The 25,249-nt window shown below is 42.4% G+C and overlaps 1 protein-coding gene across 2 annotated transcripts in view; it reads left to right on the top strand.

Annotated features, from left to right (window-relative positions):
• Positions 1 to 13,558: 13,558 nt before the first annotated feature.
• Positions 13,559 to 25,249, top strand: part of HACD2 (3-hydroxyacyl-CoA dehydratase 2) — an 88,057-nt gene continuing 76,366 nt past the window's right edge. The window contains exons 1-3 of one of the 2 annotated variants that reach the window (XM_068964632.1): positions 13,559 to 13,714; positions 16,665 to 16,786; positions 18,154 to 18,242. In XM_068964632.1, the coding sequence (XP_068820733.1) occupies positions 13,560 to 13,714; positions 16,665 to 16,786; positions 18,154 to 18,242 (366 nt within the window). In that variant the 5' untranslated portion in view covers position 13,559. The remainder of the gene's footprint in view (positions 13,715 to 16,664; positions 16,787 to 18,153; positions 18,243 to 25,249) is intronic. The other variant, XM_068964639.1, reaches the window with a different exon arrangement.

The raw sequence follows: 25,249 nt of genomic DNA, 5'->3' as shown, positions 1-25,249 counted from the left end.
AACTGAATCATAACTGTGTATATTCTTCTATGCCTTACTTCCTTCACTCAGTATTGCTTATGAGTTTCCTCTGTGTTACAGTTGGATGGAGCTGCAATTTGTTCACCTGCATTGCTGTGAAGTACCCCATTGTAAGATACTGTTGCTGTTGTTTAGCCACTCCGTCGTGTCCGACCCTTTGCAACCCCATGGACTGCAGTACTCCAGGCTTCCCTGTCCCTCATCATCTCCTGGAGCTTGCTCAAATGTATGTCCATTGAGTCGGTGATGACATTCAACCATCTCGTCCTCTGCCACCCTCTTCTCCTCCTGACTTTAATTTTTCCCAGCATTAGAGTCTTTTTTAATGAGTCAGCCCTTCGCATCAGATGGCCAAAGTATTGGAGCTTCAGATTCAGTATCAGTCCTTCCAATGAATATTCAGGCTTGGTTTCCTTTAGGATTGACTGGTTTGATATCCTTGCAGTCCAGAGGACTCTCAAGAGTCTTCTCCAACACCACAGTTCAAAAGCATGGTAAGATATACCACAGTTTACTTACTTATTCTATCGTAGACTGATGTTGTGTAGTATTCAGTGTGGACTATAATGAACAATACTGATTTAAGCAGTCTGGTTAACACAGACTTAGTATTAACTAAGTTGCTCAGTTGTGTCTGACTCTCTGTGACCCCATGGATATGTATCCTAGGGATCTTTAAGGCCATGAACCTAGCATTAGAAAAAATAGTCATGGGATATGTATATCTTTGACTTTCCTAGATAATGCCAAGCTGTTTCCCAATGTGAATGCGCCCACCTGCAGTCTGCAAGTTTCTACCACACTATACCCTCACCAAAAACTGGTGCCATCAATGGTTCATTTTAGCCACTGAAGGATGGCTAATTGTATCTCACTAGGTTATAATTGTCATTTCCCTGATTAGTAAGGAGTTGATCTGTATTTGCATACTTATTGATCATTTATGTTTTTTCTTTGGTAAAGTAAAAAGTCTTTTGCCCACTTTTCATGGTGATTGTCTCTTACAGATTTGAAAAAGTTTTCAAACATTGTGGAAACTAGTCCTTTATTAATTTCACCTGTGACAAGTATCTTTTCCCACCCTGTACCTTGCTTTTTTTTGCTTGTTTTATGCTACCTTTTGATGAACAAAAGTCCCTTAATATAGTTAAATTGTAGCAACCTTTTCATTTGAAGTTGGTGCTTTTTATATCTTGTATTAAAATTCTTTCCTTACCTTTGAGAAGATATTCTTTTGTACCAATTCTCCTAATCTAAAAACTTTAAATGTTGATTTTTCACATCTTAATTCTAGAGATGATTTTTGTATAGACTGTGAGGTAGGGAATTTTTTTCCCCATATGAATATCCACTTGTCCCAGCATCATTTATTGGAATGTCCATCTTTTCTCTACTCTCTGTCATACATGAAGACATATATATGTGTTGGTCTGTTCCTGGGATCTCCATTCTGATCCATTAGTCTATTTATCATCCCTATGCTAATACTATTCTCTCTTAATTACTATAATTTACAATAAACGTTGATATCTTGTAGAGCAAATTCTTCCAATATCTTGGCAATTTGGGGACCTTTAAAAATTTCCATATAAAAATCTCAATCTGCTTCTCAAATTACACAAAAATAAAAACAAACAACTACTTGTGAAATTTTGATTAAGACTGCATGTAATTTATAAACTAATTTGGGGAGAAACACCATCTTTACCATACTGAGTCTTTCAATCTAGGAACTCAGTATCTCTCCATTTATTTAGGTCTTCCTTACCATCATTCAATAATGTTTTATAATTGTCTACATAAAATTGGAACAGTAGCACAGAAGCCATGTAATTAATTATACACACACGTTCAAAATTGTTGTTTTCCTGGTGAACAGAACAGTTCATCATTATGAAAGATTTTATCTCTAGTAATGCTTTTTGGCTGCCATCAATATAGATGTATTCAATGTAATAGTTTTCAATTACTGCAGTAACAAATTATCAATACCAAAAACTTAGTCATTTAAAATAATACAGATTTATTATCTTACAGTTCTATATGTCAGCAGTCCAATAGAGGATTCACTGGGGTAAAATCAAGATGTTGGTAGGCCTGCGATCTTTTCTGAAGGCTGAAGGGAAGAATCTATTTTGTTTTCCAGATTCTGGGAGCCCCCTTTCTCCACCTTCAAAGCCAGATAAAGATGCATCTCACTATTTCTTCCATAGTCACGCACCCTTCTGACTGATTCTGATTCTTCCTCCACCTCCCTTTTATGATTAAGGGGACCCACCCAGATAATCCAAGATGATTTCATCTCAGGATCCCTGACTTAATCACATCTGCAAGATTCCTTTTATCAAAGAAGGTAACTTCTATGGTCTGAATCTCTAGGATCCCCCTCAAAATTCATATGTTGAAATCAATGGATAATGCCTTAGATAACTTGATCAGTCTCTCGGTTGGTCCTAGCACTGGTATTAGCATTCTACCTTCACAGAAATCCTGGCTTTCAATTTTACTGATTACTGTTCTAGTTTCAATTTATTGTTCTTTACCATCACCAACAAAAGTCCTCTCTGCACTTCTGATCCCCACTTAGAGATATCCTTTAATGATTTCCCACAAACTCACCGATGGTTTACAAAGAATGCTTATACTTTTTCTAATCTTCGGGGTTTTAGCTCTATCAGTCTCAGTCTGTCTCTTTTGGTAATGGAATGTGATAGGCTGAATAATAGCCCTGCCCCAGATATATCTATGCTTTAATTCCTATACCGTTACTTGTACAGTAAAGGGGACTGGCCATGTGATTAAGGATCTTGGGATGGGGAGATTATCCCTGACTACCTGGTTGGGCTTAATGTAATCTCAAATGTGTGTGTGGGCATTTTTCAGCTTACCATAACTGCCCAATGTCTATTCTCGTCTTCTGGTAACGACTCCCTTAATACTTCTTCTAACTGGTAACACTGTCCTGCAACTAATACATTGTCATTTCACCTGGCTCCCTCTACGTAACCTCTGAAAAACCGAGTACTTATCTTTCATTTAGGGCCATGAGCCCCAGTGCAACCTCGCAGATGCTCCATAAAAAAAATATTTGCTAGTATGAATAAAGAAGTATTGTATACCATCATATGTACAGTGGGTTCCCTGATAGCTCAGTTGATAAAGAATCCACCTGCAATGCAGGAGACCCCCATTTGATTCCTGGTTCAGGAAGATCCGCTGGAGAAGGGTACCCATTCCAGTATTCTTGGGCTTCCCAGTGGCTCAGTTGGTAAAGAATCCACCTGCAATGTGGGAGACCTGGGTTCGATCCCTGGGTTGGGAAGATCACCTGAAGAAGGGAAAGGCTACCCACTTCAGTATTCTGGCCTAGAGAATTCCGTGGACTATACATTCCATGGGGTTGCAAAGAGTTGGACACGACTGAGCGACTTTCACTTTCATATGTATAGTAATTATTCTAAAGAGATGTTTCAGCTCAGTTCAGTCGCTCAGTCGTGTCCGACTCTTTGGGACCCCATGAACTGCAGCACGCCAGGCCTCCCTGTCCGTCACCAAATCCCAGAGCCTACCCAAACTCATGTCCATTGAGTCGGTGATGCTATCCAACCATCTCATCCTCTTTCGTCCCCTTCTCCTCCTGCCCTCAATCTTTCCCACCATCAGGGTTTTTTCAAATGAGTCAGCGCTTCACATCAAGTGGCCAAAGTATTGGAGTTTGGGTATCAAGTAATTGACGGTTAAGAGACTTCCACAAACCAAAAAACCCTTTTACAAAGCAATGAACAGAAAGAGGGGTCTGCTGGTTGAAGCAGTTTCCACACTCTGTCCTGGTTTCCTCAAGCAGACGGGTTTTCCATATGAGCTAACATCCCTCTAACTTAGAATACTGTAGTGGAAAGGTGTTCACTCCAATCGACACCTGACCCTTAGCCGACTGCCTAATTGCATTATCCTTGACCTGCTTCGGTGACAGGTGAGCCCACGCAGCATCGGGCAGAAAGATGAATTTGGGCACTTCAGACCCTCAAGAATGACACTGGGTCCTAAGTCACTCAGGCAACTTTATTTGAATAGGAAAAGGGGCATACTTCTCGCTGACCCTGAAGGAAAGTTACATGGCTCAAAATAGCCTGGAGTTTAAACTCCCCTCCAGGTCTTCCCCACAATTCTATGCAAAACAAAGAACTCTCTCACTCAAAGGGAAAAAAAAAAAGGACATTAAGGTTGATTATGCCCAGCTCCTAGCCGGTCCAGCCTCTGGCCTATCTCCAGAATTCCTTGCCCCAGTTGTTTAAGAGATAATTACTCCAAACAACCTTGGAGAAGAACAGGCCCCCTTAAGACAGTAGCTTTCCACATATATGCTTACTCTTTTCTTGGGTTAGTGCAGCAGCTCACTAATCTGACTGCTGCCTCTTCTCACCTCATTAAAGGTGATCTGTTCCTGTGAAGTGCCTGTCTCATTATTTTTTCCAAACCTCGCCTTCTCTAACTCCCTAACCTTACATTTTTTGGTGCCAAAACCCGGGAGGTTGAGTTTCCTTCTTGTTCTCCACGGCCAGCTCTTCAGAGCATGGAAGCCTGCTGAGCTCACTTTCCTGCCCGGGCTTTCAAGACCTCCTCGAGAGGACACCCTGTGCCTTCGTGAGCGGTACAAGTCCTGTGTAAGAGCTTTAGTGGTTTTCCACGTAACTCGAAGAATACTGGCCTCTCTCTCTCTCTCTTCCTCTATTCTCTACATTTTCTTTTCCGTGAGACCAACCAGCTCCAGGAGAGAGGCCTTTTGTCATTTGACCTCCCTCCATCCACCATGAATTCTCGCCTGACCCAGTAGCCCAGGTAAGCTCGGATGGTACTCTAGGGTGCCATAGGCTATTGTCGCTGCCGGGTTCCCAAGGAACCCTCTGGCCAAAAGGCCCTCTGGAGAGGTACTTGGGGGACACCCCTCCCTCCTTCAGAGTCTCTCTCTCTCTTTGTCCAGTCAAAAGATTAGGTGATGACCTTTTCTCTCGACCGGACAGTCGCTAGCCATTTGCTATGGGGTCAAGCCAATCCGTCCCATGGCCTGCGTAAAACGATACCTCAAACCTCTACTCTTGATCGATCTCAAGGTTCATAAACTTGAGTCACTTTGCACTCAAATTTGGCCTCAATACAAACTGGATAACCAAAACCACTGGCCTGAGTTCAGGACTTTCGATTTCAATATTTTATCAGATCTTACTAACTTCCTCAAACGGAATGGCAAATGGTCAGAGGTCCCCTATATTCAAGCCCCCTGGGATCTTAGAAGCTGTCCTTCTCTCTGCAAGGACTGTTCTACCTATCAAATCCTCCTCTGCTCTCTCTCCCTCTCCATTACAAAAGAATCCAAATCTATAGCCCCTAAAAGGTCCCACAAACCCTCAACCCCCAATTTTGACCCGGCAGATGAACCTCCTCCCTACCACCACGGAGAGAAAGCTTCTGGAGACCAGACCCCATTCTCTAGCCCTTCCTCCTCCAAAACAGGAAGTGATGACTCCAAAACCCCAAGAGATTTCCACCCTCCTCCATCAGCCAGGACCCGAAGCAAACACGTTTCCTCTCAGAGAGGTAGCGGACCAGAGGGCCCTACACGGGTTCATGTGCCTTTCTCAATTTCTGATATGAGCCAAATTGAAGAAAAATTGGGATCCTTTTCAGAAAATCCTACTAGATACAGAAGAGAATTCCTCCGCCTTACACAAGCATATCATTTAACCCGGAATGATCCTTATTACATCCTAAATGCCACTTTAACCCCTGATGAAAAGGAACGGATATGGCAGGCAGCCCAGACTCATGCTAATCAGCTCCATAACCAAGATTTAGGACTAATCCGCTGGCTGATGATGCAGTCCCTTGAGCCATGGTGGACATATCAAGCATCATATGATCACCCCCATCATATGATCACCTGCATCATATGATCACCTGTTTACTAGAAGAAATGCTAAGAAGCTCTCACATTGGTGCTAACTATGTTAAGATTAGGACGTGACTCAAGAAAAAGATGAAAATCCTGCCCTTTTTCTTTCACGGCTTACTGAGACAGTCCAAAAATATACTAATCTAGATATTTCCACTCCCACCAGACTTCTGTACCTACATGTCCAGTTCATAAGCCAGTCAGGCCCTGGTATTCGCCAAAAACTATGCCAGTTAGAGAAGGGCCCTGAAAACCCTCCGCGAGATCTCCTAGAAACAGCCTTTAAAGTTTTCAACAATAGGGAGGAAGAAGTGAAAAAAGAAAAAAGGAAAGAAATGTCAAATATGCTTTATTCACTGCAGCTATCCAAGGAAAAAATTCAACCCCTTTGGCCCATCAACCTCGGCCCACCCATATGGGACCTAACCCTCCAGGCCCCTGCTTCAGATAGGACACTGGGCTAAGTCCTGCCCAAATCCCAGCCAGCCACCAAACCCTGCTCCACCTGTAAACAATGGGGCCACTGGAAAATGGATTGTCCTCAGACATTAACCAGCAAATCTCGGGGTCCACCCCAGGCCCAACAACAATGGGCCAGAAACCAGACTCAGGGAGGCCCTGGCACCCCAGACCATGGTTCCTCGGATGAGGTGAGAGATGATCCAATTGTGCCTGAGTTATTCCAGAGACAGAGCCCAAGCTCCAGACCCCAAGTCCACCCCATATGGACGGACTTGGAGCTTCGGGTAACTGGCATGGTGGCTGGACACAGTCTCGTTTCTAATAGACACTGGAGTGGCCTTTTCACCTTTAACCTCCTTTAAGGGCCCTCTCCAACCTTCAGAAGTAGCCATCAAAGGGGTCTCAGGCATCCCTTTTTATCCCAAATAACCCCTCCTCTCCTTTGTTCCTTTGGCAAAACAACACTAACACATTCTTCTATAGTAGCTCCCCAATGCCCAATGGCATTGATGGGACGTGATCTTCTGGCTAAGCTACAAACTTCTATAAACCTCCCATTCTTAGATCCCATATCAGTTCTTTACGTCCAAATGGCACCTGAACCCTTGGCCAGCCCTCAATCCCAAAACCTGTCCCCTGACCTTCCCCTGATAGATCCTCGGGTCTGGGACACTGAAGCCCCATCAATAGCCAGACACCATTCCCCCATGCAGGTCTTTCTTAAGAATCCCTCTCAAGTAATAACCCAAACTCAATATACCCTGACCACAGAATCCTGACAAGGACTTAAACCAATAGTCTCCCAACTGCTCAAAGCCGGCCTTATGGACCTATCTGTTCTCCTCATAATACTCCTATACTGGCAGTCAAAAAGGGACCCCACTCCTGGCGTTTACTTCAAGATCTTCGCAAAATCAATGAGGCCATAATACCCGTACACCCCGTGGTCACTAACTCTACAGCCTTCTCTCACATGTTCCCCGACACACTCTATTTCACGGTATTGGACCTCAAGGATGCTTTCTTTACTATACCTCTGCACCACTCCTCACAGCCCCTATCTGCTTTCACCCGGATGGATCCAGACACATATCAATCTCAACAATTAACTCGGACTGTTCTACCACAAGGGTTTAGAGGTAGCCCTCATTTTTCCAGTCAAGCCCTTTAAAGAGGCCTACAAACTTTAGACCTAGACTCTACTGCCTGACTACCATATGTAGACGATTGATTTTATGTAGTTCCTCTCGCCTTAACTGCCGAGTCCACACTGCGATGGTAGTAAATGCCCTAGGCAACCGGGGCTACAGAGTCTCATTCTCCAAAACACAGATTGCTTCCACCACTGTCAAGTAAATGGGACTACTTCTCACTCCCACATCCAAAATAATCCCAGCTCAGAGACTTTGAGCCTTGACACAGATCCCCAGGCTCCAAACCAAGAGGGAACTTCTTTCTCTATTAGGTCTATTAAACTTCTTCCGAATATGGGTCCCAAATTTTGCCCTCCACACAAAACCTCTCTACCAAGCTACTCAAGAAAACTTAGATGAATCCTTACTGGCCCCCATCTCTCTCCACACTACAATACAGACTCTTATCAAACAATTACGACAGGCGCTTTCTCTTTACTTACCTGATTACACCAAGCCTTTTTTCCTTTTTGTACATTCTCGACAAAGACATGCCTTAGGGATTCTGTGCCAAAAAGAGGGGGACATATGGGGCCCTCTAGCTTACTCATCTAAACAACTTGATCTCATCATGCTTGGATGGCTACCTTGTCTCCAGGCCTTAGCTGGAACCACCCTCTTCATACCTGAAGCCCAACAACTAACCTGAAATGCTTCTCTAAATATATGCTCACCTCATTCCTTCAATGGAGAAGGCAATGGCACCCCACTCCAGTACTCTTGCCTGGAAAATCCCATGGCTGGAGGAGCCTGGTGGGCTGCAGTCCATGAGGTCACTAAGAGTCGGACACGACTGAGTGACTTCACTTTCACTTTTCACTTTCATGCATTGGAGAAGGAAATGGCAACCCACTGCAGTGTTCTTGCCTGGAGAATCCCAGGGACGGGCGAGCCTAGACTAATACCGTGTACTAATACTAATACTAGTATTAGTAGTACTAATACTACTCACCAATACCGTGAAATAGAGTGTGTCGGGGAACATGTGAGAGAAGGCTGTAGAGTTAGTGACCACGGGGTGTACGGGTATTATGGCCTCATTGATTTTGCGAAGATCTTGAAGTAAACGCCAGGAGTGGGGTCCCTTTTTGACTGCCAGTATAGGAGTATTATGAGGAGAACAGATAGGTCCATAAGGCCGGCTTTGAGCAGTTGGGAGACTATTGGTTCACAACAGTGAACTGATAGCTCTTACACAAGCTATGACCCTAGCCAAAGACCAAAAGATAAACATTTACACTGACTCCAAATATGTCTATAACATATTACATTCTAACATAATCTGGAGGGAGAGGGGATTCCTTACTTAGAAGGGCACACCTATTCTCAGTGCTTCTTTTACTTCTGAACTCCTCTATGCAGCTCAGCTCCCCAAACAAGCTGGTGTAATACATTGCCAGGGACATCAGCGACATAGTCCTATCTCCTTTTATAAAAATATAGCAGATTATGAAGCAAAGCGGCAGGCCGCCTGTTGGTCCTGTCTTTACTATAGCCCAAATTGACGAGCCTAACATCCGCACATTACTTTCATATTTACATTCCCTTTTCCACCCCTCTACAGTAGTACTTAAGACTTTCCTTCAGGACTTTATTGAGTTAACTAAGGACAATGTGACTTCTTTAAATAATCTAACCCAAACTTGTACCATTTGTCAGTGGACAAATCCTAATTCTAACATTCACCGCCCCCCCTCCTTTCTCCATCCACCAAATTCACGCACATCTTCCCGCACAAGACTGGCAGGTAGATTTCACCCACGTGCCACCTGTAAAAAGTGCTATATTTCTCCTAGTCTACATAGATACATTTTCTGGATGGATTGAAGCTTTCCCAGCTACTAACAAATGAGCCCCTACTGTGGCTCAGCTTATTCTTACTGAAATCCTCCCAAGATTTGAAATGCCTTCCTCCCTCCAGTCTGACAACAGGCCCAAGTTCACATCCCAAATCACATATTGCACGAGCCCTTCAAGTTCCTTGGAAGTTGAACATTCCTTATCATCCCTGGTCTTCTAAGGCTGAGAGAGCCAACCAAGTCCTAAAAGAAACTCTGACCAAATTAATGATCGAACTTTATCAAGACTGGACTAAGCTTCTCCCTTTAGCCCTCTTAAAGGTCTGGGCCTTACCAAAAAAACCCTTAAATACCAGTCCATTCGAGGTCATGTATGGGAGGCCCATAATACCTTTGGGTCTTCCTCCTCCCAGGACAGTCCCATACTGCCTTCCCACCTTCCTTTTCCTTTACTTGCCCAGATATGAGATGCCCTTTGCAACATATAGATAACTTACTGTCTTGACCACACCCCAATCTTCCATACCCATCCCTTCAAATAGAAGACAAAGTCTATATGGCAGTTTAGTCCCATTCAGATCTAACCCCAAAATGGCAAGGACCCTACATGGTAATTCTGCTGACCCCTACCACTGCAAAATTTTAATCACCCCTTGGGTACACATCACCTGATTAAAAAAGTTTATGCAGCCCAATGATGAAAATGCTTGCTAGACTAATACTTATCAAGTTTCTCACACTGGCCCTACAACTCTAAAGTTCTCACGGCTTCCACCAGCCCCAACTGGTGATGGATAAGCCTGTCAGTTTCATGGCTGCAATTATTCCTGGAACAACTTCTGGCAGATATCTGGGTCTCGAGTCCTCAAGGATCCATGCTCGAACACACTGAAGATTACATCTCCACCCTGTGGCTACAGGGAACCTTTTATAACTTGTACCCCTTTAAAATCCAATTCTTTTCCATAAAAATCTATCTTATACTCACTTCCCAAAATGTTGTTTAACATCTTCTTATTCTCCCTTCTTCCTCTGACCCACAAACTCCTTCAAAATCCTAACCTCAACTATCTACTCTGGACCCTTAATTTAACCCACACCCTTCTGAACGCTCCTAACCCACAATTGGCTAGAGACCGCTGGATATGTTTATCCGTAACTCCTCTGGGAGATTCAGCCCTCTCCATATCCATCCTTCACTGGGCCCCAGATAACATGTCCCTACACCACTCATACCATGGAGAGCCTTTACTCATCTCATATCTTAAATATCTTCACACTAGAGACCAAATCAGAAATTTAGACATACTCTTAAAATCTTTACTCACCAAACTTCCCTCCTTCAACAAAAAGCCTCCAATAGGAGGCCCTATTGTCCAGAAAATAACAGTTACGACCAGCTCCTTTTTACATATCCAGAAATTCCCAAAACAGTTCATACGACCAACCCGTGGACACAATCCCTAACTCCATGTGCATCCACACCTCCACCTTACTCTTTGCCACTGGAAAGGCTATATATAATGTTTCTGGTCCTACAGGACCCTCTTTAACCTTTACAGGGGGATTTCCTTCAACATATTCCTCCACCTCTCCCATCGTTGAGGCCACCTTAGCGGGGTCTCTGAGAGTCCCTGAATGAACTATCAAAACCTCCCCTTGACTCCTCTTCACCATCGACTTCAGCTGTTGTATTACGAAACCTGGCTTCTATTTCCTGTGTGGTATGTCTACATACCTCTGTCTACCTATTAATTGGACCGGAACCTGCACCCTTGTATACTCCAGTCCAAACATTTTAATAACCCCCAATGATCAACCCTAGCCTATTCCTCTCATTCACAAAAGAATAAAACGAGCCATTCATTTCATTCCCCTCTTAATAGGACTAGAAATGGCAGCTGAAATAGGAACAGGAACTGCCAGCTTAACCACCTCCATCCAAAACTATCAGACACTATCTAAAGACCTATCAGACAGCCTCCATGAAATAGCTCAAGGCCTAATAACTGTCCAAAATCAACTTGATTCCTTGGTATTACAAAATAGAAGGGGATTAGAGAAGGAAATGGCAACCCACTCCAGTACTCTTGCCTGGAAAATTCCACGGACTGAGGAGCCTGGTAGGCTACAGTCCATGGGGTCACAAAGAGTCAGACACGACTGAGTGACTTCACTCATTCACTCACTCAGATCTACTCAGTGCAGAGAAGGGAGGTCTATGCCTTTTTCTAGACGAATCCTGCTGTTTCTATGCCAACCAATAAGGTATTGTCCAAGGAGCTGCAAAAAACCTTGCAGATCAAGCCTCACGAATCCGCCAGAGATTAAGCAACTCCTAGCAGTCATGGTTAACAGATTGGAACTAGATGCCTTGGGTTTTACCCCTCCCTTCTCAGATCATTCATTTTTATCATCCTCCTACTTATCTTTGGGACTTGTTTGTTTAATCTTTTCCAGGGATTCCTCCAAGACCGAATCCAAGCCATTTCCCGAGACCAAGTCAAGACTGTTCTTTTGCTTGAGACCCTGACGGCTAGAATAGAAAATCAACACTACGGGCCTTAGACTTTCTTCTTCCTGGACCACAAACCCCTAACCCTCATTTATCAGCACAAAGAAGCCCTGAACATTTACGGCACCCACCTCTCTTTTTCTGTTTGTATATATTCCTTAGGGTCTAAAATGAAGGAAAGTTACATGGCTAAAAATAGCCTGGAGTTTAAACTCCCCTCCAGGTCCTCCTCTGGCCCATCTCCAGAATTCCTCGCCCCAGCCATTTAAGAGATAACTACTCCGAACAACGTTGGAGAACAGGCCCCCTTAAGACGGTAGCTTTCCACATATATGCTTACTCTTTTCTTGGGTTAGTGCAGAAGCTCACTAATCTGACTGCTGTCCCTTCTCACCCCTTCCTGTGAAGTGCCTGTCTCGCTCTTTTTCCGAACCTCGCCTTTAACTCCCTTACCCTACAGACCTCCACTATTCTAGTGTTGTAGCCACGCGTTCCGGGAAACAAACTCACTCAGAAGGACAATGCAGATAGTGAAGTGCAGTTTATTACACTGGCGGGCCCAAGGCAGAGTCTCCTCTTAGCATAAGGACCCCAACCAGTTTTTGTGAAAACCTTATATACCCTAAGTGTACAAGCCCAAACCCACCTCCCCAAATTCCCTGAAACTAGTCTGAACAAAGGAAGAGAAAGATACAAAGTTAACCCATGATTCACATGCCTTAAGCCTAGGTAGTTAACAGTGGACAATTATCAATAGGCCTGTGGTCATACCCCAATAATCAAAATGGAATTTATGATTCTATTTGGTTACACAGATAATTAGGGTATTCTTTTAGGCAATGGCGAGTCTAGGTATGAGCCCTGGGTTCTTCCGTCCTGGGGGCCTGTTTTCTCAGTTGGTATGTCGTTTACATAGATACTGGGCATATAGCTCAAAGTCCACAGTCTGGCCCAAGATGGAGTTCTGTTTTCAAGTTGGAGCCTGCTCTGTTTGTTTCCTCTTTCACTAGTAACTTAAAAGGCAGGGAATAAAACTTCGGAGACTGAAATCTTCAACCTAACTACAAGTTAACATAAAGGGCAGTTCCCACAGGCCTCTGGGGATGATGGGAAACGAAATGTGCGTCAAATGACCTGACTCAAAACTGAAGGTTTACTCAAGGCTGCATTATGGGGGAAGATAGGACCACTGGGAGAAGTCACGATGAGAAGAAAGAATGAAAGATTTATTTAATCCAGTATGGAGGCAGAAATTATAGGAAAGAGAATAACCACGGACGACGATGCATCTAGATGGTAGAAACAGCGAGCCTGCCCAGCAAGGCCGAAGACAATATTGACCTAATCAAGATGGCGCCGGAGGTTATTCTCTGGAGGGCAAAAGCGGCGGTGATTACTCCGTTCCAAGATGGCGGTGGCAACTGAGGCTCGCGGAGGGGCGGAAGGCGCCGGGAGCGTCTTTGCCCTCCTCCAAGATGGCGGCCGCCGTGGGCGTTGTCCCTGGCTCCGCCCCGCGGCCTCCGCTCCGCCTCTCCCGCGTCTTTCCCCGCCCCCCCCCTCACAGTGCCCAGTTCGGGCTGTGGGGCTTGCGCGAGGAGAGTGGGTTCCCGGCACTTGACATGGCGGCAGCGGCGGCGACTGCGGCGTCGAAAGGGAATGGGGGCGGCGGGGGCCGTGCCGGGGCCGGCGAAGCCAGCAGCTCGCGGAAGAAAAAGGGCCCGGGGCCTCTGGCCACGGCATACCTGGTCATCTACAATGTGGTGATGACCGCGGGGTGAGGCTGGGGTTCGTGAAGGCGGGGGAGAGCCTGGCCGGGGAGGGGGCTCTGCGGCCGGAGGAGCGGCCCGGCTCGGCCCGCCACGCGCAGCGCAGTCCCGGCGGCGGGAGTCCGGGCCCCGGCACTTGGGCGCTAAGGGCAGCCGAGGCGGGATCCTCCTTCCCTGTGCCTGTTCGGGACTCTCGCCCGGGCCGGGGGCCGAGCAAGTTCCCAGGCACAGGGTGTGCTCGGAGCTGGAGTTTCGAGGCTCCGTGGGGGCTCGGGGAAGGCTGCCTAGGTGGTGGTTCGGAGGGCCTTGGGAGGACAGGTGGGCTGGCCACACGTCCAGGTCTGGGGGGCGATGTGCCGGCGATCCTGCAGCGCGGAGAGCCCAGGCGGCAAGTCACGGATGGCGAGCTGTTCCCTCTAAAGGGAGTGGAGGGAGCTGTGGCTGCAGAGTGACCATTTGTTTCCGCGGCTGTTTTCAAAATCCACGATGAGCTTTAATTTGAAAGGTGGTGGAAGAGCGTTCAAAGTTTTTGCCTAGTGACATGAGCAGTTCTGTGCTTTAGGTGAATTTAGACTTTATAGGTCCATGGGGTCGCTGGAGTCGAACCCGACTGAGCGACTTCACTTTCACTTTTCACTTTCATGCATTGGAGAAGGAAATGGCAACCCACTCCAAGTGTTCTTGCCTGGAGAATCCCAGGGACGGGGGAGCCTGGTGGGCTGCCGTCTGTGGGGTCGCAAAGAGTCGGACACGACTGAAGCGACTAAGCAGCAGCAGCAGACTTTATAGGATGGGTTGGAGCGGGGAGGACTCTAGAGATGGAAGGCAGAGTTACTGGGAAGGAGGGGAATAGACCCTGGAAACAGGTTTTACCCCCTCTTGTTTGTTACTTCAGTCCATCCCTTGTCACAGTGAATTTTGAGTTCTAGTTATGACACGGACTAGCTGTGTGACCTTGGATAAATCATTTAGTTTCTCTAGACTTCCGTTTTTTCATCTGTAAAAACTAAAGAGTTGAGTTAGGGGCTCTCCAAGTTTCTCCAATTCTTTGATCTCCTGATTTTTGATCACAGGATCAGACGAATATATAGATTTTTAAATTGTATTCATTTGTAAAAAAATTTTTTTCTTAACATTTTATTTTGAAAATTTTCAAACATACAGAAAAGTTGAAAGAACTGTATAATGAACATCTAGTTTGATATATTTTTAAACTAGGTAATACAATGGCCAAATGCAAAATTGAAAATATATGCAAGGGCATACAGTGAGAATCTACCCTCCTATCTTCCCTTTCACACTACCCTCCCTAGAAGGCAGTTAATTTTGTGTGTCTTTAAGATACTGATACTAGCAAATTGTATAATTATAACCCCATCCCTTTTTTAAAATACTAATTCTAATCTATTAGCATTTCAGCACCTTGCTTTTTCACACACACACATGCACAGAACATATCTTGAGAAGATCATAGGGGCTTTATGACTATTGTTAGAGATAGTATTGAAACCTAGGCTCAGAGAAGTTGTGACTTGCTTATCTTGTTTGAAGTCACAGAACTTGTTAGTAGTAGTTTTGAGCCTAGAACTCATGTCTCTTGGCTCAAAGACTAATTAAAAAATATTGCATGCAAGCTTACTTTATCACATAAATGGTCACAGTGATTTTAAAAGAATATTCAGGAGTGTTATGTGTGTGCTTGTATATAAAAATTCTTGTCATCTTAGTAAGGGCATTGCACTGAAGATAGATTTTTAAGATACATTGGGGAAGGTGAAAAGAGTATTTTTAAACCATTAACATAGAGAATAGGGTGGAGGGTAAGAAATGGTATCTTAAACCAGGAAGACAAGTTGGGGGTGTGAGAGTAAAGTAAGCTTTTTTCTAGGCCACTAATCTGTAAAGAATCTACCTGCAATGCAGGAGACCCAGTTCGATTCCTGGGTCTGGAAGATCCTCTGAAGCAGAAAATGACTACCTGCTCCAGTATTCTTGCCTGGAGCATCCCGTGGACAGAGGAGCCTGGCAGGCTGCAGTCCATGGAATCGCGAGTCGGACACGATTTAGTAACTAAACCACCACCACCAATGCTAAAGTAGTAACACCATTAAGGAATTAATTTCTTTTTTTTTTTTTACAAACTCTTGTTTGATGTATTTGCGTGATAGTTTCTAGAAATATCAGACCACGTTCCCTATTGCCTAGTTAAAATTGTACACATAAATAAATCTGTTAGCACCTTCAAGGAGACATACTTTAATAAAAGTATACAACATTTCAGTATGGAACTTAACAAATAAAAAGCTACAAGATCTGAGAAATTTATTTTGGAGGAGAGTAGAACAAAAATGTGTTCAGAGCCATATGCCTAAATGCTTCCCTTTTGCATTTTGTATTGATCTGACTTTCTTTACTGAATTGATTTTGGGACTCTCAGCTTAAAAGCCTTTTATTCTAAAAAAAAAAGAAAGCTATTTATTCATGTCATTTGCAGTCTTTTAAAAGAACAGCTTTTAAGGTACCAGTAAGATACTTACATAAATAGTTTAAAGCATCTTATCTTCACCCTGTTATTATTACAGACCCTTTAACTGCACAGGGCATTAAATTTTCCTGTAATAGTTTCTTTTGCCTTGTACTTTCTGGCACCTAATATAGCCGCTCAAGGACCAATTTAGCTTATTCCCTTCCTTTTGGCCTTGTTCTCAATAGGCAAGGTTGCCAAAAAGCCGAGCTCCAGATGGGTGAGGTGCCACTGTGCTTTTACAAAAAAGCACTCTTGTTAGGATGTTGCTGATGGTGCAGCATTTCTGTGCATTACATACAGCTTGGCATTTGAGGGTGATCATAAATCCAGGACAGATTCTTGAGGTCACCTTTGGCAGTATCTGTCGTTGCCATGTCTTTCTATTATAATCCTACTTAACCTTTTTTTTTTCTGATTGCTCTTTTTCTTAGGTGGCTCGTTATAGCAGTTGGTCTGGTCAGAGCATACCTGGCTAAGGGTAGCTATCATAGCCTTTATTATTCCATTGAAAAGCCTTTGAAATTCTTCCAAACTGGAGCCTTATTGGAGGTGGGTCCTGTGATTTGTTGTTTTTGATTTCTATTGTAAAATTAAAACAAGCTACTAAATTATATTGAAGTAGCCATGTTTCTGTTGGATTTGCTTTAAATGTTAAAAACTTGCCTCATAGTATGCTATGTATAATGTTGATGTCTAGTTTATCTCTTTGACCAGGTCAAGTAGATCTCATTTAACTTGCATTACTTGGAATGTGTTTTACATTCAACTTTTATTGGAAATCAAATTAAACAAACATGTTAGGATTAAAAAAGTTCCAGGAACATTCTAGGGAACTGCTAGCAAACTCGGATACTCTTGGGGCCTGGCATATAATGGGCACTGTGAAGTTGGTAAGTGTAGGATGTCAGGAGGGACAGATACAAGAAACAGTAGAGACTGTCTAGAAGCCTCCAAATTTTTTTTTAAAGAATAGTTTATTAATTTCCCTGTATTAAGGATAATGTATATATCCATTCCTGTCTTCTGGGTTAAGTATGTTAGGATTTTTGCGTGGCAAGTGACAGAAGCCCAATTCAAATTATTTTAAGCAAAAGGAAATTTATTGGCTTCCATAGTTGGTAAAGATATAGGGTTAGCTTACAAAATCAAAGGAACCGGCTCAGGAATGAGGAATGAGAACCAAGGATGTGATGCTGCAGACTCTCCTTCCGTCTCTCGTCTCTGCTGCTCTGTTTCTCTTTGAATATTGGTCTTAGGCTCTCCTACTGCAGATTGCCTTCTCCACATGTGTGAGAGAGCTTATTTTTCTTAGCGTCAGGGAAGGATTCTGGTTGGCCTTACTTAGAACAATCACTCTTGCCAGTGATGTGAGATACTTGATTAGTCAGATCTGGGACACATCCTTCTGGCCAAGAAACTGTAGACTTTGTTAATGGAAAAAGGGAGATGAGATGGCTTTGGGCACACACAATAGCTGCCGTAGTTCATTATGGTGAAAAATTTTCAGGGTGCAGAGCAGATCTGGTATTCAGTTTCATTTCACATAGCCTCTAGGCCAAGCCCGTCATGATGTTTGGAAGACTATTTAAGAAAAGACCATTTATCTCTATGAAATAAAATGTGTTGTTCCTTCCACCTCTCCCCTAATTTTTGAAAGCAGAAAAAGCAGAGAGATTTCGATACTGTCCTTCTTACGCATTTAAGGTAGATAGTGTGATGTAAAGAGCCTGCAGCCGGAGCTTGAGTGCCATATTCTAAGCATGCTAGTTTTACTAACTTACTTTGGGAATTTGGGGGTGTCATTTACCTCTTGTCTACCTCTTTTTCTCATTTGTAGAATAATTAGGTGGAAGTAGTTTAGGCCATATTTTAAACTTGGAGGCTGACTTTTTTTGGAAAGAGGCAGTAGTGAATAAGTAGAACCTGTCTCCTGGACCTTTGGCCCACACAGTTCTCTAAAGCTACAGAGAAGCAAATTTGGAATCAAGACCATTAGAAACTGCCTCAGTGCTTGACACAGTAAGAAGTGGCCCCCCATTGGAATAATGTAATAATTTAAAGGGGAGTCTGTCTCTGTAAGACTTGGTAATATTAGAGGTATAATTTTTAAATTTTAAGATTATCTTAGGGAAGGTAGTGACCTCAAAAAGTGTGATACAAAAATCCGCTTAGGAACCAGATCTTAGCCTGGGAGGGATTAGCCCATTTATCCTTATAGAATTTTTAATAGGGATTTAAGAAAATACTTTGGAGTTTTGGTTTTATCTCTATTATCCCCAGTAAAAACCAATTTGGTGACAAATCCTGGATTTGATTCTGGAAAAAGTACCCTGCAAAATGAATGAAGACTCCCTGGAAGGTGCAGTATATTAGCTTTGTAGATGGCAGTGGTGGGAAGGGACCCCTCAACTGGGGAGAAAAGATCAGGCTTGCTAGAACAGCGTTTCCCGAGCTGTCCATTAAGGAATGTTTTCTCGCCTACCCAACCTAGATGGTATGACAATTACATGTGCTTAGTATTGTTTAATTACAGATAAGTTGTCCTTTTGTGAATTATTAGTGCTTGATAATAAACCCTGTTAAAGGAGGAAAAAATGAGTCCAGGGAGGTCAGCCACTCACTTGTACCTCTGTAAGAATATTCTGAATAATAATCTATATGATTATTCCTTAGTAGGTTCTGTGAGAGTTTGAAATAGACTCTACTTTTCTCAAGAAACTTCAAATCTTCTCAGGAAAATATAACACTTTGCTTTTTAAAAAATTTAAAAACATTTACTAATCATGTATAAATGGACATGTAGTAATGTCCATTTAATTTCTGAGGAAATTAAATGAAGTTTTGCAAAATATGTACAAGATATATTGAGTTTGTGAAACAATAATATAGCTTTTTAATAAAATAGAAATCCTAATTTTTTTCCCACATACTCATACAAGAATATCTTGAGTAATTTTTATAGATTTCCAAAATATTCCACAGGTGATAGTTAAATAAGTATGTGCTTGAGTCACTGTAATGGGTACCATGGAGACTGAACCCTTACTGATAAAGATATTAAAATTTTATTGAGTAGATGATTATGTTAGGACCATTGGCTAGAGATTATAGAAACCTCCTTGACTGACTTCATCTGTAAGGGGACTTTGTTATAAATGTATAGTATGTCCCATGGAACCCAATGGTGGGGCTGCACCTGGGACCTAGGAATGGCCTGGAATCAGGGACTGGAGCACCATTGGGAACCCAGGAGTTCTTGCGGTGTCTCATTACCGTGCTCTCTCTCTTTCTCTGATTCTTCTCTTCCTGCAGACTGGTTTGTTTGTTTGTTTGTTTGTTTGTTTGGTTTCTTAGTCTACGTGGCAGACCATGGTAACAGAAAACTCCTGAGATTGTAGTTTCTGCAATCAAGAGAGCAGCTAATTAAAAGCAATCTTATTTCCATTTCCATAGTCCTAGTGAAGAGCCTAATTGTCCAGCTTAAATTAGGTACTTATTTCTGGTCCAGTCACCTATAGACAAGAGCAGGGTCACATTAACCGTATAGAAGTTGGAGGGAAGGGACAATCTCTAGAAAAGTGGTTTTAGGCAGCAAGCCCAAGAAAGTATGTACCAAAGTCATGAGACACAGTACAGTGAAGATACTAAGATATGAGATGATTTATAAATCGATAGAAAGTAAAATGCTGATAACTTTATGGGCCAAGAGGTCAGTGTGTGAATAAATACATTGTGTCTTGAGTTAAATGTGGAGTAATCCTGGGAGTTAATTAACATAGGTAACAAAAGTATATTTTTTTAATGCCATTCATAGATAAATAAAAAATGGTTTCTCCATACCATAAATGAATGAATTACTGGTACTTGTTACAACATAGATGAATCTTGAAAACATGCTTTGTGAAAGAAGCTAGAAACAAAAAGCTATGTGTTTGGTTCCATTTATATGAAAGATCCAGAATAAGCAAATTCAGAGAGACAAAAAGTGGATTAATGGTTGCCAAGGGCTGTGACTGCTTATGGGTACAGGATTTCTTTTTAAGGTGATGAAATTGTTCTTGAATTAGATGGTGGTATGGTTGTACAAGCTTAGAAACATAACTGAAAATCACTGAATAGTATACTTAAAGTGAATTTTGTGATATGTGAATTATATCTCAGTTTTTAAAAATACCATTCATCTATAATGACCTATGGATAAGTTTTCTTTTTACTTAATTCTTTTCTGAGTTGTCCATGATAGTCCTGGATAAGGAAGGATTCTATCTTTCCTGTTGAGAATTGGGTTAAAGATTAGAAATTAGTAGATTGATCCGACATTATGGCACTTTAAACTTATTTCTAACAGAATTTGGATTTCTAAATATATTTAGTTAATGTAAGACTGTAATTACCACAAAGACACTTTCAGGTACTTGTAATTGGATGTGCCTCTGTGATTAACAGTGAGGATTTCAATAAGTTAAGGACTGCTCTGCAGAGACATTTATTGTTTTTGCTAAATAAACCATCTTCAGCACGTGTCCATCACTACATACATCATTTACCAGCCACTGTCCATCTTGGACTGTCTAATGGACCACAGGCACCCCTTTTCCTTATTGTCTTCCAGATCCGTCTAATGCTTGGAACCCTCTTATCTACCGAAAAAAAGAAAGAAAGAAAGAAAGAAAAAAGTTTCATTTGTTATCTTTTCTCTTGAGTTGATTTAGGGTTGGGTCTGAAATGGCCAAACTGGTTGGTTCTGGGGAAGGAAAGAAGACAGGTCTTGTTATTTCTAAGTCCCATGTCTGTATTCTGCTCTGCCTCTTATACCTCACCTCACGACTCTTCCTCAGACCCTTTGATGGAACAGGAAACTGATTTGGATATTTCTCTAAAATGCAGAAAATTTTTAAGTAGTATCCTTGTAGTATCCTTAGGAAGAGGGCTCCGATCTTGTCTCCCTGCTGCGTTTTTGTCTTTTTACCTGAACTACTGAGTGATTTTTTTTCCCCCGCAGAAATATTAGGTGATTGGGTTCTGTGATGTTACTAATACAGTCATACATTTTAGGCATACTATCTGTTAAGTTTGCTTTTCTGAACTGATCTGGGGACGTAACCATCACCTGTAGTGTTTTTCTTCTTTGTGGAAACATGCTGATTTCTCAATAATGATTTTTAAAAGGAACTTCTGAAACACAAGCTATTTGCACATTTTAGACTGCCTTTTTTCTGAGCCCTTGTTTTGAGAAACCAGGCCTCCGAGTCTTGTGAAGAGCAAGCAGAGCAAGTCATAGTGGAGCTACCTGACACAAACAGGAATGACGAGAAGCCAGACAAACCAGCTTCAGAAACTGAAAGCCAGAGGGGAGCAGAACTTGGGTATAGTTAGTAAGTGTCACAACATCGGAAGGGAAGAGGGAGACTGTGGGAAACAGGAGTCCACCCACACAGGCCTCACTGCTTAACAACTCAAGCAAATAGGAGCAAATTGATATGGTATTCAGAGAAGACAGGTAATGGCTGTGAAAAAGAGCATGCTGACTTTTTTTTTTTAAATAAAGAGAACTGAAAATATCAATGGTTGCAGTTCAGGACAGGAAGGAGGGTGCAGTGCAGAAAAGTATGTAATATGTACTAAAGATTCAAGAAAGATCCTGCTTATGGTCTCAGATAAAATAGATTACAGAGCAGAGACCTCTGGTGGACTAGCTAATGTGTGAATGATTATCAGTACCACAGAAAAAGCATACAGGAAAGTAGTGGAATTTAACAGACTAATAGTGTAGTAGAACCAAGATATCTAGAAAAGAGATTGAGAGTATCAAACCTGTCAAGATATGTGGCTACCAGAAGTAGAAAAGGTTGGAAAGTATAATTCAAAAATAATCAGGAAAAATTCTAGAAAATTATTTGGAAGTGAAATCTCCTCTCAGTGTGGTTATTGAGAGTGTATGGAGTTACACATAGGAGCTGTTTTTCAAGAAAAAAACTCTTCCCTTCCTGAGTACCTGCTTGTTAAATTTTTAAACTTAAAATGAATATAAGTGATAGCTAACAGAAAAGAGAAAATCTTCAGATGTAATAGTAAAACAACTTGGAACCTTAGATTCATATGAAGTCAGGAGAATGCATTAGGTCTCTGAATAAGAGACCATGCAGTTTCCTACAGATGGAGACATTTTGAACACACTTACCAAAATAATATAACTTTGAAAGAATCCTGTCAAAGGGTTTCTAACTGATGTATGAATAAATAAAATTAATTCTTTAGACTGGCATTGTCCAGAAGAACTTTTGCAATGATAATACTTCAAATCTGTGCTATCTGTCTGATACACTAGCCACTGTTGAGTCCATGGGGTAGGTGAGACTGAGAAAATGACTTTCTAGTTTTATTTCCTTTTAATTTAAACTGAAATAAGCTCTAGTGACTACTGCATTGGCAGCATAGCTTTAGACTGTGGTACAGATTGCAAGTCTTCCCTGTAGCTCAAATGGTAAAGAATCTGCCTGCAACTCAGAAGACCTGAGTTCAACCCCTGGGTCGGGAAGATTCTCTGGAGAAGGGAATGGCAGTCCACTCCAGTATTCTTGCCTGGAGAATCCCATGGACAGAGGAGCCTGGTGGCTACAGTCCGTGGGATCGCAAAGAGTCGGACACAATTGAGCAACTAACAGTGCTACTACAGCAATAAGGGTGGAATGACCCAAACCTTCATTCCCAAGGAGTCCCGAGTCCTTAGTCATTCTACCTCTTTTGGTTTCTGTAAGTTTTTCATTAACCTTTCCTATTGGAAATGCTAACAGGTGCCTCATATCTGGCTTCTGTACATAGTCCACTTTGCCTCCATTCTCTATGGCAACGTGATCTCAATCAGGATCAACCATTCCATCCATCAGTAAACCCTGTTTTTTGCCTGTTGGTTCAGTAGCATAAAGAAGGAGCCCAGAATGGCCAGGGGGCAGTCTAATCTTCCAGTTCAGTAGAACCATTGTTGTGTCACCTGGTGCAGCCAGTAACCTTGTGGAGACTAAGATCTTTTAAACCAGTAGAGCTCAGCATTGCCGGAATGGGAAGCAAAAATTCTTCAGGTGAGTGAACAGGTGTAATAGTGAGAGTAGCCACTCCTGCTTCCTCCTCTCGATTCTTGGAACTTTGTAATCTGGTTGTGAGGAATACAGCACCTGTGATTCAAAGTGTAGGCAGCATCCTGTGAGGCAGAACTCCGTTCTTTGAAGGTAAGGCCCCCCAATTGGCATTATAACTTAGTCTTCAGTAAACCATTCTTCCTTTCAGCTAAGCCAGGCATTTCTGGGTGATGAGGTGTGTGGTAAGATCAGATGATTCAGTGGGCCTGAGCCCAGTGATGTATAGATTTCTTTTGCTGTGGAGTGTGTTCTTTGACGAGACACAATACTGTTAGAATGCCGTGATGGTGGATAAGGCACTCTGAATTTATAGATGGTAAGGCTGGCAGAGCCATTGTGGTCAAAGAAGGCAAACCATATCTAGAATGTGTGTTTATTCCAATAAGTACAAATATCTGCTCCCTCCTTGATGGACAAAGTCCAATGTAATCAGCCTACCATCAGGGTGTATGCTATCCCCCTGGGAAATGGTATTTTATAGGGCATTTAATGTTGATCTCTGCTGTTAGCAGATTAGGCAGTCAGCAGTAGGGTTAACCAGGTCTGCCTTGCTAAGAGGAAGTTCATGTTGCTGAGCCCGTGCATAGCCTCCCTTCTTGCTGCCACGGCCAATTTGTTCATGAGTCTATTGAGGAAACACTAGGGTGGCTGGGAAAAGAGGCTAATTGGTATTAATAGTGCATATCATTTTTTTCACTCTTATTAAAGCCTCCTTTACAGTTGATGCAGTTTGGTGAGGATTCATGTGAGATGGGCTTCCCTAATAGCTCAGTTGGTAAAGAATCCACCTGCAGTGCAGGAGACCCCAGTTCGATTCCTGGGTCAGGAAGATCCACTGGAGAAGGGATAGGCTACCCACTCCAGTATTCTTGGGCTTCCCTTGTGGCTCAGCTGGTGAAGAATCCACCTGTAATGCAGGAAACCTGGGTTCTATCCCTGGGTTGGAAAGATTCCCTGGAGAAGGTAAAGGCTACCCACTCCAGTGTTCTGGCCTAGAGAATTCCATGGACTATACAGGAATATATTGACTATCTTGTTCCTTGAATATTTTTGACTTCCTCTTCTACCACCAGCCGGAGAAAACTGCTTTTAAAAGACTGGCCTGGTTGGATCAGGCCTATCCATATAATCTCTATACCGTAAAGTCCATTGACTTCAGACTTTTAACTACATTTGCAAAATTCCTACCCTGTGGTACCTTGTTTAGTGTTTGATTGGATAACTTAGGAACAAGAATCTTAAGGGATTCATCTTTATTATTCTGCCTACGACAGTTGGAATGAAGAGGGAACTTAAATGAAATAAAGATATCTTAAAATTGAGTAATTTGTTCATTCTGCACATTCTGTTCGGTAAGCATTATAGCATTTTCAGCTGGCATAGTTAGTTGAAAAGGATTTCAGTGCCATAGTGTTAAAACTGCAAAAGCAATGAAACTGATTGAAAATATGAAACAGACTTGAGATTCCTGTTCAGACTTTAGGTTAATGGCAACACATGTAATGTAGGAATCTCATTCAATTTCTTTAATATAACTACTTTAATAGTATTTTATATTGCCTTTGTTTGAATTACTTTCATCCTAAAAGTATTCCCAGTCTATTATACAACCACATTATCACATCATCTCAGTATTTTTATTAGTGTTTTTTTTTTTGTCTAATCCATATTCTTTTCCTTGTCTTACCATTCAAAGTATATCGTCTCCAAGTTCTTTTTACATACTAGGCACAGGTTGTATGTCTCAATGGGATTTCAAGTGAGAAGGATAAATTTTTGATGATACTTTCTTACTGCCCTATCCTGGGGACATTATCTAGGGGATTATTTTGACATCACACAAATAAAGAAGACCTAGCTTGATTTGTGATAATGTTTAT

This window comes from Capricornis sumatraensis, chromosome 1, assembly GCF_032405125.1.
Source record: "Capricornis sumatraensis isolate serow.1 chromosome 1, serow.2, whole genome shotgun sequence".
Classification (NCBI taxonomy): Eukaryota; Metazoa; Chordata; class Mammalia; order Artiodactyla; family Bovidae; genus Capricornis; species Capricornis sumatraensis.
This window is presented reverse-complemented; position numbering and strand designations above follow the sequence as displayed.